General features: G+C 45.3%; 1 protein-coding gene across 9 annotated transcripts in view; it reads left to right on the top strand.

The window, feature by feature from the left end:
• Positions 1 to 1,197: 1,197 nt before the first annotated feature.
• BTRC (beta-transducin repeat containing E3 ubiquitin protein ligase) overlaps positions 1,198 to 12,091 on the top strand; it is a 126,952-nt gene continuing 116,058 nt past the window's right edge. For 6 of the 9 annotated variants that reach the window (XM_032115511.1, XM_032115516.1, XM_032115515.1 and 3 more), the window contains exon 1: positions 1,198 to 1,343. In XM_032115511.1, coding sequence (XP_031971402.1) covers positions 1,296 to 1,343 — 48 coding nt within the window. In that variant the 5' untranslated portion in view covers positions 1,198 to 1,295. Of the gene's footprint in view, positions 1,344 to 8,613; positions 8,619 to 12,091 lie in introns of those variants that run through there. The other 3 variants (XM_032115513.1, XM_032115518.1, XM_032115520.1) reach the window with 2 other exon arrangements.

Genomic DNA, 12,091 nt, shown 5'->3' on the forward strand with positions numbered 1-12,091 from the left:
TCTGTGCCTGGCTTCTTTACATTTGAATAGGAAGAAATTCAGGGTATCTCAATTAAAATGCAGGGCCAAATATATAAATGCAGCAAGGAAAAGAACCTGAGTGTTTTACTAGATGACAAACCGGCTAGAAATCAGTGTTGTGTTTGCTGTAACGAAGTAAAAACTTATCAGGGTCTTATAGTTGGTATTAAAACCTCAGGAAGTAATTCCTCTCTGCTGCTCCATACGAGGTGGCTTCAGTTTTTGGGCACTGTGCAAAATGTAGGAAAACTGGAAAGAGATCAGACAAATTTAATAAACAAGAGGATTAGAAGCAATGGCTGCCACGTGAGCTGGTCTTGTAGGGTGTGCAAAAGAGGAACAGAGGGGATATGGTAAATATTCTCCAGTCTATGTGCAGTTGCTAGTCAAGGAGTGCTGATAAATTCTTTTTTCTCTTTGCTGCTTAGTACAGCAAAGAAAACTTGGTCCAATTTTCAGGGAAAATTTATCTAGAAGCATTATTAGAAAAAAAGGCACCAAAGCACCACGGGAGGCTTTTTATGCACAGGATGGCTTTGAACAAACATCTCTCAAGAATGATGTCAGCCTACTTGATCCATCCCAGTGATGCAAATTTTCCTGTTCCACATCCCATGTGGGCCTTCGGACTGGTGACTTCGAAGTCAATGGATAATTTTGGCACCCCCGTACGGAGGGGTGCGCCAGTGCACGGGGCTCCGTTTAGGTTTCCCAGCAACTGTCGGCTCGAACACCACAGTGCGGGAGCACGGAGCGCAACCGCAGCAAAGCGTGGGAGCAGCCGAGCCCTCCTGGGGGGGCATTTGAGAGCGCGGGGCCGTGACTCAGGAGCCAGCCGTACCTTCCACCCCAGTGAAGGTCTGGAGCTGGACGCCGCCCACAAGGCACCTGCGGGATGCGCCTCCTCATCTCCCTCCCTCGCCTGCCCACAGAGGCCGTGTCCATCCCACCCCTGCCCTCACCTCGCACCGTCACGGCCCCACGCTACTACAACTCCCGTCAGCCCCCTGCACAGACACAACGCATGTGCCAGCCGGCTCCCAGCGTGCCCCCGGCTCCGACACCTGCCGGGACTTGTAGTTTTAATTGGCAAGTAGGGCCCTTGCCAGGGATGCGGTCGGGGACTCCATTTCCCGTGGGCCTCCGGAGCCGCGCATGCGCCGTGAGGGCAGCGGGGCGAGGTGGGGGGGGCGCGGGGCAGCGCAGGTTCCCGTCTGCGCTCGCTGCGGCCTTCACTGAGCGGGGGGGCGGCCCCGGCCCGGCCCCGCAGGACGATGGACCCGGCCGAGGCCGTCCTGCAGGAGAAGGCGCTCAAGTTCATGGTGAGGAGCCGCGGGGGTTGGCGGAGGCGGCGGGGGAGGGTGGGCACCTCTGTGTGTGGAGGGGCTGCGGTGGGGGGGGCGAGGTGGAGCGGGGGGCAGTGGGGAAGGGGACCCGGGCCTCGGGGCTGGGCCGGGCCGGGGGGCGCCGGGCTGGCGGGCGGGGGAAGGTGGTGAGCGGGGCCCAGGGAGGGGGCGTCCTGCCTGCGGGGAGGGCAGCGAGCGGGGTCCCCAGATCCGGGAAAAGGGAGCATTGGGAAGAGAGGGAGGGGGCTGCAGGTGCCACCTGGGAGCGGGAGAAGTTAAACTGGAGTGAGGCAGGACCTGGCAGAAGGGCCCACAGACACCGTCAGGCTTTGCGCATGTAATTCTTGGGCTTTTTCTCTTTATTTGTGCACCTTAGACTATCCTTCTGTACTGCTCACCATCCCTCTGTAATTTTGTTTCTCCTCCCATTCTACTGCGAGATCTCTAAATACTGGCACTTGAGTGTTTCACCTGCTGCTGCAGCAGTATATCAGTGATAGTGACTGCGGGGAGCACGTACATTGTTTAGGTTTGTGACTTCACCTTTGGTATGGAAAACAGTACATGCATCCAAGATGCTCTTCAAATGTGGCTAATTTCCATAGATCTGAGGCACTGTGCATTTAAATGTATGTACTTGAATGTAGCTTCATTCTCTTTTTCTTCATTTGTTGCTATTTCTAAGCGTTTTGGCCAGAAATGTAAGATTTAGAAATGAAAACAAAGTGTTGCCAACTAAATTGAATGTAAATTTCAGGTGCCCCAAACTGTTCTTACCCTAAGGATATAATTTAAATGACTGGCAACACTTGCTAAAAGTTTGTTTTGGATTAGTGCTTCTAGTGGCACAGAATTAAATTTGAGCTCATCAGGAAGAAGGAATTCTATTAAATCTTCAGAACATATGCCCAAAATGAAACTGAGGAAACACTGGTTGCAAATTTTAATATTTAATCGAGCTTTGAAACATTCGTTTGGCTTTTGTTTTCTAATCTGGAAGAACTTGTTTCTCTCTTGAGACTTTTTGACCCATTTGCTAGTAATCTCCAAGTTTGTCAGATTTATAGAGTCTCAGCTCAGTGAAGTGGAAAAATGCTATGGACACCTAAATAGACAAGGTAGCAATTAGCAATAATGAATGGCCCTCTTTGGTGTGGGATTGGCCAAAGGAGTGTCCCAGATCCTGCTGCACTTGTGTTTGGCCAAGCTTGGTAATTACAACCTGCCTCTAGATAGTGAGTTTCACATCCCGAAAAGTTTCTGCTGAAACATTCTTGTCTGCTGCCAGACAGCATTGTGAACATGCTACGTTGACTTCTCATACATTACTTTTTTCACCCCCTGTGCTAAGATTCTCATTCAGGGGCTTAGTCCAGGCTGTTTGAGATCATCTGTAAGATTGGGCCTGGAGGCTGAGGGAAGGAATCCCTGTCCATCCTGCAGCTGGTAGTGTCCCACTCAAACAATAGAGCTCCCTGGCACTGGGGAGAGGCATGAGCATGAGAAGAAGATGCACTTCTGGGAGATGCATCTGTTGAGAGCACCAGATAAAGGGAAGAATTATCAAGACCAGGCTGCACTGAGAGCTAAAAGCTAACCCACGTTCTTTCATGTTTTATTAAAATGTCTCTTGTATGCAAAATGCTTGTAAAACATGCAGTGAAAGATGTGGCTTCCCTCTGTCCACTCTGAACTTGTTAGGGTAGTTTTGCTTACAGGTTGAGAGTAGAGTAAGCAAAGCTTTTGTTAAGCACATCTCAGGCTTTTTCTTTAGCACACATCGGTCCAGAACGTGGCTCTTACTTTCATTCTGCTGATGAAGTAAAAGTGTTTGTCAGACTTGGTGGGGTCTTCTGGTGTTGCCGGAAGGGTGGCACAGGCGGATACTTCAGGATACATAAGGTATCAGTTGCAAGTATCATCTTGGCCCTCCTAGGAAATGTCCTTTCTCTGCCTTGTAGCACTCAGTGCTCAGGCACTGCAGTAATGGCGCTGGTACAGTTGTCCATGCAGAGGTAGCAGACCAGCTCGTGCATCCTCTCAGCTGATGCTGAATCATTCACAGTGATTACCTTGTCCATCTCAGTGTGTGCTATGTTTCATTTGCGTCTCCCTTATCAGGTGGCTCACAGCTTGGCTTGAGGTGAGCTTTGCTACTAATTATTGATCTTCCCTGAGAGCTTCCCAAGGAGCATTGTAGGTAAATATTCAAATACATTTTGGAGGTATGAGGCCTATTATCAAAGGCAGGAGAGACAGTTTTGGTTTTGAAAAGTGTTTGGGGTAGGTTTCATTTCATATTGAAAAGCCACCCTCTAGGTGGTAGTATGTTGGTGCTTCTCTAGAAAATAATACTTTTTTCCACTTAAAAATGTCAGTACTTAACTTTTGACATGGACTTTGAGCAGCTCTTGAATCACAAGGTATCAGGCAAGATGGACCTGGTGAATTGATTTTCATTTTAATGTCCAACTCCTAACAGAAAAATGTCGTGGGGGAGCTTCATCCAGTGCTAATATTACAAATGAAATTATTTTGCTTTAAAGCATCTGTATTTGATGCTTTAAAAGACAAAGAGTACTCTGTTGTTTTTCTGTATGTTCATGTCTGTGCAACTTTTTGATGGGAGTAGAAGGCACCTGCCTTCTCACTGGCTGGTGTTGCCTGGATTACTTGCCAATGAAGCAGTATTGCATTTAACTGATATCTGCTACCAGTTTCCTGGTTATCTGTGGTCAGGTACAATATCTATAATCTAATACTTTAAGGTTTAAGTAATTTATTCAATTTTATTTGCTTACTCAGTTTACCTCTATGTCTTAATAAGACCTAATTTATTCCTGATATTAAATTGCTGTGTATTAACACTACACAATACAATGCAACTGCTCACCAGGGAAGATTGTTTTTTCTGGTGAACGAGTGTATTGTATTGGGTGTTCCGCATGTTGTCTTTCAAAAGTTTTGGTGGTTTTGGTTTTGGTTTTTTTTTGAATGGAAGACAGTTCATAGATTTAAAATACAATGTTTTAAATTATGTAGTCAAGTGTCCTGCACCTACAGCGAGGATTTTACCAGAGCAGAACCTGTCTTAGTTCATTTCAGCCTCTTTTTTTTTTTGTACAGTATTACTGATGAAACTGCGCTCTTTATAAAGTACAGTGTGTAAGAGACTGATGCACAAGCTAAAGAGAGAGGTGAACGTGCCTATTAACCTAAAAAAATGCACACGAAAGTCCCACCCCAAACCCCTTGCCTTACAGAGCTCTGCTTTTATGCGTTCAGGAATATGGGATTTCCATAGTCATAGTCATTTACAAAAGAACAAGAAGTCGAGGTGCTCAATAAGTAACTTTCATGTTCGAATAAGTGTTTGAAACTGTAGATACAGTATTTAAAGTATGAGTGTGATAGGCTCAACTGAGACTTTGATTAAATGTCATATAAAGTAAACTACATAAGCCTGCATAGAATAGTAGATATTTTTTCAAAGTAGCTTCAAATGGTTCTGTTAAGTATACGAATGTTCTGATGATTATCTTTTTAATTAAAATGAGAAATCTTTGTTTAAAGTGGCATTCTTTTTTACGGCCTGTTACAGTCTCTGTGACAATCATTTCTTAAGTCTGAACGTTTTTAATTCCAGGAATCCATTTATATAAAACTATGTTTAGACTTAATTAAGGAATGATTCTTACAAAGCTTGTAAATAGCCAGGAAAAAAGGGACAGAAAATAAAACTGACATTCACACTTAACAGGATGATTGTTACAAGGTATGTAATATGCTATAAAAATACAATAAAGCCCTTTTTATAAGAGTTCATATTTTTTGTTCCTCATTTTGAAAGGTATTTAAGAAAAATATCAAAGCTCTATGAAGCAACATCTGTTTTCTTGAATGGACTAGTGACAACTTCAGTTGTGTTTAATTAGCAGTGCTTGGAACAGTACCTGACCAGTTTGAGCTCCCATCTAGGACCATTTGAGAGGCAAAAGCTTGATACTTAACATTAAGTTTCACTTTCTCAGTTTTTATGAATTAATTAATTTGCAATAATCCATTTAATTTCCTGGCTCATGAATCGGAAGAAGTCTGTCTGAGGGTTCCTCATGGGTTTTTTTCTGTTTCATCCCCCAAAATACCATTTTCCTTTTGGTTTTGGATGATAGGATTCTAGGGGCTGCTGATGGGCCTTCCAGTTTCGCAGAAGACCCAGAGCCTTCTAGTTGTGTTTTAAGATGCATCTGTGGGTTGTTGTTTGGTTTTTTGTTTTGTTTGTTTTTTGGGGTTTTTTTTGGTTATTTTTTGGGGGGGATTTTTTGTGGTTGTGGATTTTTTTTGATTGTGGGTTGTTTTATTTTTTAATGAGGGGAAAACTCTGAAGTTCATTAATTGTTATATTTGCATGTTTGTAGGAGCTCCCACATAACTGGCAGGTAATATAGTAAAGAATAGTCAGTGTAATTGAAGGCTGAAGGGTAATAAAGTTGGAATTTTCCTTCCTGCTGTGTGCGTATATATATGGAACAGATGGACAAAGGCTTATACTTTAAAAGAGGCTCTGCTTGCACTGAACCTATGTCATTTATGGTGTCAGTAGGACCAGGATTTTTAAGACCTGTTATTTGTTAGCTATTTTAAAAAAAATATTTGAGAACCTTGCAGTCTTCCAAGTAACGTATTTGTGTCCTGGACATTGTAGCAGAGAATCCTGGGTATCCAAAGCAAGGATGTCATGAAAGCAGTGAGAATAATTTTGTGAGCTGGGATAGCAGTGTTGCCTCCTAAATGTGGGGTTGCAAATCCTGCTTGAATATTAAACATACGCTTACCAGTTTTTCCAGTGGTACTGAAATAGCATCCTGTTATTTTGGGTATTTGTTGGGACTAGTATATTGTATAGAAAATGCTGATTAATTTTCTTCTACACCAAACTTCATGCTGCAGATTTTTCTGCACTTGGTGCAGGCCTTTGGTACTTCAGTAACTTCACCCTTGCGTCTCTGGTAATGTTTCATTTCAGCCACTTTGCTCCATTAAATGTATGCAATTAGAAAAGCAAATGGCAAATTTGCTATCGCATCACTGAAGTATTTTGTTTCATAGACTTAAAAAGCCAAATTTGTTGCACCATGCTCTCTGTGCTGTAATATGTACTATAAACATCAGAGAGAATAGGCTGACCTTAATATTTGCTTCTCAGACTAAATCGCCGCCTTGCAGCAGTTATTTCCCACTGAATAAAAAGTTTAATTTCACGCCCTGATTAGTGCTAGGATGTGCAGGTGGATATTTATTTTATGCAGCTAAACTAATCTGCCTTGGCAAATTATTTGCCAGTCAGCAGAGCTATAATTCCTCATGAGTATTTGGTACTAAATTATCATTCTCATTAGTAAGATAAAGCAGACTGTTCTAACCACAAAGTTTGGTTAGGCAAAGGGCTTCCTACATAATCTTTGGAAGATAAAAGATGTGTGGTGGCCTCAACATTCTCAGTATTCTGTAATGGTTTGTGATATACAAAAAGGTAATGAGGATTTTAGAGGAAGAAAATAAAATTATTCCATAGCTATGTATCATCTCTAGAGGTAAGGTAGGAATGCGCAGTGTTCAGAGATCACTTCTTTAAGAGGTGCCTGATGAAGAAAAAAATCAAATGGTCATCTGTGGTTGGCGACTGGAAAAACTCCAAACTCTGATGTCTGGGCCACAAATGAGATGAAAATATAAAGTTATATTGTTTTCTTCTTTATTTTCAGTTCTAGCAGCTACTGAGGTAGCAGAAAGAATGACTTGAGCCAAAAAGTTAAATGGTAAAGGAAACTTCCTGGTCTGGTCTCATTTAAAATTCATACTCTAAAAACATTTTAAGTGGGAATCAGAAAGTATTTCCTGACATACAAATGTTGAATGGATATGTTTGTCAAGTGAATGTGTTCATTATTTTGTTTTCTATGGATTTTACTGTGTTGGTAGTTTGTTTGTATGATAAAACATGTTAATGAAAGGTACTTATTTTCTGTTACAAGGAAAGTAATTTATACCTGGAAATTAGGAATTCTCACTAACTATTGTGTGTAGGGATTCCACTAACTTTTTTTCATCTATATAGATTGTCATATATTCTTGTCATATTCATTTTCTCAGTGATTACTGAAACAGTATTTAGGGTATAAATGATCATGTCACATTTAAAACCAGCAAACTGAGCAACTTGATGTTTTGTATAAAAATTTTCGTGCTAAATTCATCAGTGCAGATGGAATAAGCTGTTTTCTCACTTCTTTGTGCTTATATTGTGTCATCTCAAACTCCATGCATGCTGGTGAGATTTGTGTAATATTTAACTGTCCTCAGGAGCAACCTTAACTGGTGTTTCCAATACTGAGTATTTTCTTCAGTCTTCCTCATTTCCTCCTTACACAATTCAGGAGATGCTCAACAAGGCATATTCTTTATACATTTTAAGTGATTTTGCACAGAAGGGCTGAATCCACTGTGTATTCAGCTGTGGAAGCTGAAAATTAATTGTAGCATAGCAGAGTCCAGTGGCTGCAGCTAAAGAGTAAGTGCTCAAAATACAATTAATAAGCAATCAAACATGAAGCTGTTTCCTTAACAGGATACTGATTAGTGTTGTGAAAAAACTTCTTGATACCACAGAAATGGTTGAAAATAAACATCCTGGGAATTGCATTAAATATTTCCTGCTTATTAAACAACAGAGCTTTCTAATGCCACTTTTTTGAGGCCCTGGGGAACTCTGGTGTTGGACAAATGCTACCCCTGCTTGCAGAAAGAGAAAGCTGAAGCACAGAAATTTGCCGGGGGTCATGGACTGGAGGAATTTGTGTAGGGTCCTATGGTACACTGATAATAGAAGGCAGAATACAAAGAAACCAGTTCTTCTAATAGCTACCCTTGTGCTTCTGACCATGTTTTGGTTAATTTTACAATTGGCTAGCCACCTGTTAAGATAACCCATTTTATCATTAAACAAAATTAATTTTAGAAATGGCTTGAAACTGTCTGATTTTAATGGGATCTGAATATTCTTAGTTTTAATCTGCCTCATGAGGCTTGTCTTTCTTCTGGGAAGTACATTGTTACATCATTAAAATATCATCCCCTACTGAGAGAGAAATCGGTCCCATTCACTAAATGGCAATGCTGAAACAATGTCAAGTATTTCTAAAAACTGCATTAAAATTCATTTTTTTTTCTCTTTGATGTGCAAGTTCCATGGTCCCATTAACCAATGGGTGCTCAGCCTATTTGCCGCTGTGTGCACAGCCAGATTTGTTAGCTAGGATGGCAAAGGGTTCAGAAGCAGACACGATGACTTACAGTTTTAAATTATTTTACTTTTCCGCAATGATTTTGCTTGGAAACAAAAGATTGATCATAATTTTGCACTCTAGCTGCTTCTAGTCCTCCTCTGTACGAAAGATTGAGAAACATCTGATTTAATTTTCCCTCCCCCACTGCTAGAACAGGGTCTTGTGCAGTCATTTTGACGAGAGCAACAGAAAGGAGAGGATGAGGAAGAATGAGAAAGCTCAGCAAGGGGTCTTTCTAGTCTTCTTGAGGGAAGGACAGAAGTGTTTACAGTCTGTGGGCAGGAGCCATGCAGCCTCTTGGCAGAATCCACTGGAGTAACCAGTTTGGACTAGAAGCAGCAAAAAGGCCTAATGCTGGTTTAATTTTCTTCATCCCATGGTGAGATGGGAAAGGTTGCAGGGGCATACTACAAAGGAATGAAGAAGTTCTTAAGTGCAATTGTATGTTGTCAGAACAATAATAAGTGTGTTCTTCTAACTGTAGTCTAGATGGACCTATCTTCTTCAGAAGCAGCTGGAGCAAACCAGATCTGAAGAAGATGCTGGAGAGGGAATTAGGATAACACCAGCCAGTGCAGAACTCTGGTGTGAGTTTTGTCAGCTGGCTTTGTGCCTACATGGGATTTTTCTGTTTGTAGGAATACTCTCTCATGATATTTCCATCTTAGGACATAGTTATTCTTACAGATTTGAGGGGGTTCTTCTTCCCCAAATATAGTGGGAAAGAACACTGTGTAGAAAGGCGATGGCAGTCTTTGCTTGGTGTAGTGGTTTGGTTCAAAATATCTATTACTTACTTATTTTCCTTCTGTGAGATAAGAATCAGGAGAAAAGCAAAGCAGGCACAAAACTTAAAAGAATATAAAGAAGTTTATTAACAGACCTAAAAGAAAGAAAAAAAAAAAAGTCAGACTAAACCTTCAGAACACTTTCCTCCCCCCACCTTTCTCCCTTCTCCCACTGACAACATAAAAAGACAACCCTTGAGATTTTCAGTCAGTTTACCACCTCTATAAAAATCTTTTTTAGTTCACTTAGGGAGGGGTGTCTCTCTTGCTCATGCTATGGAGACATCTCCACGAGAAACAGTTCTCTCATGGCTTCAGCGTCGCAGCGAGACAGCCGCCCAGGTTCATTCTCTGCTCGCATGTGAAAGTCCCTTCCCTCGACTTACAGCTTTCCCCACAACTGTCTTCAAGGGTTCAATCTTGGGCTACTTGAGCTGTTCAGAAGCAAAGGTTCTTTTCACCTATCTCTGGGAGCATCTTCATCTCTAGCAACAGAGGTCTTCTCCTTCCCTGGGAGCAAGGGTCCTCATCACTTTCATTTCTCTCTGTTCAAGCTTCTCATCAAATTACAGCTACTTCAACATTTGCTCATTTCAGCACAGGTACTTTTGCTCACAATTGTAATTTGAACGCTCTACCCCCCCATGCTTCATGAAATTACAACAGGTACTCTGATATATCATAGTCCATCACCACCATAGCTTTACAAAAGAATTTCAGCTTCTAAGCTTGAAGCATCTCCTCCTTCTCTCTCAGGGTTTCAGCTCTTCCTTCTTCACTGACTTTGGTGTCTTTATGGTGTTTTCTTCACTTGCCTTCACCTTTCCGTTTCCTCTGACCTGGGAGAGGATTGATGTCTGCAGGTTTCATCTGTTCTGGAGAATCTTACAGCACTAAAAGGGTTCATCTCACAGCTGGAGGCCCCGCAGCTGGAATTTGCCTCTCGCTGTTGGTCACATGATCTTTGCCAGGCAGTGGCCTCAGATGAATTTCGGCCGAGCTGGGTGAGGGCCGGCCTGCATGGAGCAGGGAGCTGCCTGCACAGAGCAGGGCTGTGTGGGGACCGGTCCGAATGGAGCAGGGAGCTGCCTGCACAGAGCAGGGCTGTGTGGGGGCCGGTCCGAATGGAGCAGGGAGCTGCCTGCACAGAGCAGGGCTGTGTGGGGACCGGTCCGAATGGAGCAGGGAGCTGCCTGCACAGAGCAGGGCTGTGTGGGGGCCGGTCCGAATGGAGCAGGGAGCTGCCTGCACAGAGCAGGGCTGTGTGGGGACCGGTCCGAATGGAGCAGGGAGCTGCCTGCACAGAGCTGGGCTGTGTGGGGACCGGTCCGAATGGAGCAGGGAGCTGCCTGCACAGAGCTGGGCTGTGTGGGGGCCGGTCCGCATGGAGCAGGGAGCTGCCTGCACAGAGCAGGGCTGTGGCAGGGGGCCGGTCCGAATGGAGCAGGGAGCTGCCTGCACAGAGCTGGGCTGTGTGGGGACCGGTCCGAATGGAGCAGGGAGCTGCCTGCACAGAGCAGGGCTGTGTGGGGGCCGGCCCGAATGGAGCAGGGGGCTGCCTGCACAGAGCAGGGCTGTGTGGGGGCCGGCCCGAATGGAGCAGGGGGCTGCCTGCACAGAGCAGGGCTGTGTGAGGGCCGGCCCGCATGGAGCAGGGAGCTGCCTGCACAGAGCTGGGCTGTGTGGGGGCCGGCCCGAATGGAGCAGGGAGCTGCCTGCACAGAGCAGGGCTGTGGCAGGGGGCCGGTCCGAATGGAGCAGGGGGCTGCCTGCACAGAGCTGGGCTGTGGCAGGGGGCCGGTCCGAATGGAGCAGGGGGCTGCCTGCACAGAGCAGGGCTGTGGCAGGGGGCCGGTCCGAATGGAGCAGGGGGCTGCCTGCACAGAGCAGGGCTGTGTGGGGGCCGGCCCGCATGGAGCAGGGAGCTGCCTGCACAGAGCAGGGCTGTGGCAGGGGGCCGGTCCGAATGGAGCAGGGGGCTGCCTGCACAGAGCAGGGCTGTGTGGGGGCCGGCCCGCATGGAGCAGGGAGCTGCCTGCACAGAGCAGGGCTGTGGCAGGGGGCCGGTCCGAATGGAGCAGGGGGCTGCCTGCACAGAGCAGGGCTGTGTGGGGGCCGGCCCGCATGGAGCAGGGAGCTGCCTGCACAGAGCTGGGCTGTGTGGGGGCCGGCCCGAATGGAGCAGGGAGCTGCCTGCACAGAGCTGGGCTGTGTGGGGGCCGGCCCGCATGGAGCAGGGAGCTGCCTGCACAGAGCTGGGCTGTGTGGGGGCCGGCCCGCATGGAGCAGGGCCGCGGGAGGGCCTGGCCCAGCCCCACTGGGCCGCCTGCAGCCCCCCCCAGTTACCTGTCTGAAAGCTGGAAGCAAGAGAGCTTTCTCGGGCTCTGTTCGTTCTTAAATGTGGATCACAGAGGCGTGTCAAGCTTCTTAAGTGGCTTTAAAAAGTTGCCAATATTCAAACTAGCCAGCTGATTGGTTCTGTCGGGTTATAGAGGAAGCTGTACGCACCTCTTTGCAAGAGAATCACTTCTGTGGCTGAAGCCCTCTTTCCTAAAAACCCAACCTATACTAAGCCATGATACTGATTAGG

Source organism: Corvus moneduloides, chromosome 8, assembly GCF_009650955.1.
Source record: "Corvus moneduloides isolate bCorMon1 chromosome 8, bCorMon1.pri, whole genome shotgun sequence".
Lineage (NCBI taxonomy): Eukaryota > Metazoa > Chordata > Aves > Passeriformes > Corvidae > Corvus > Corvus moneduloides.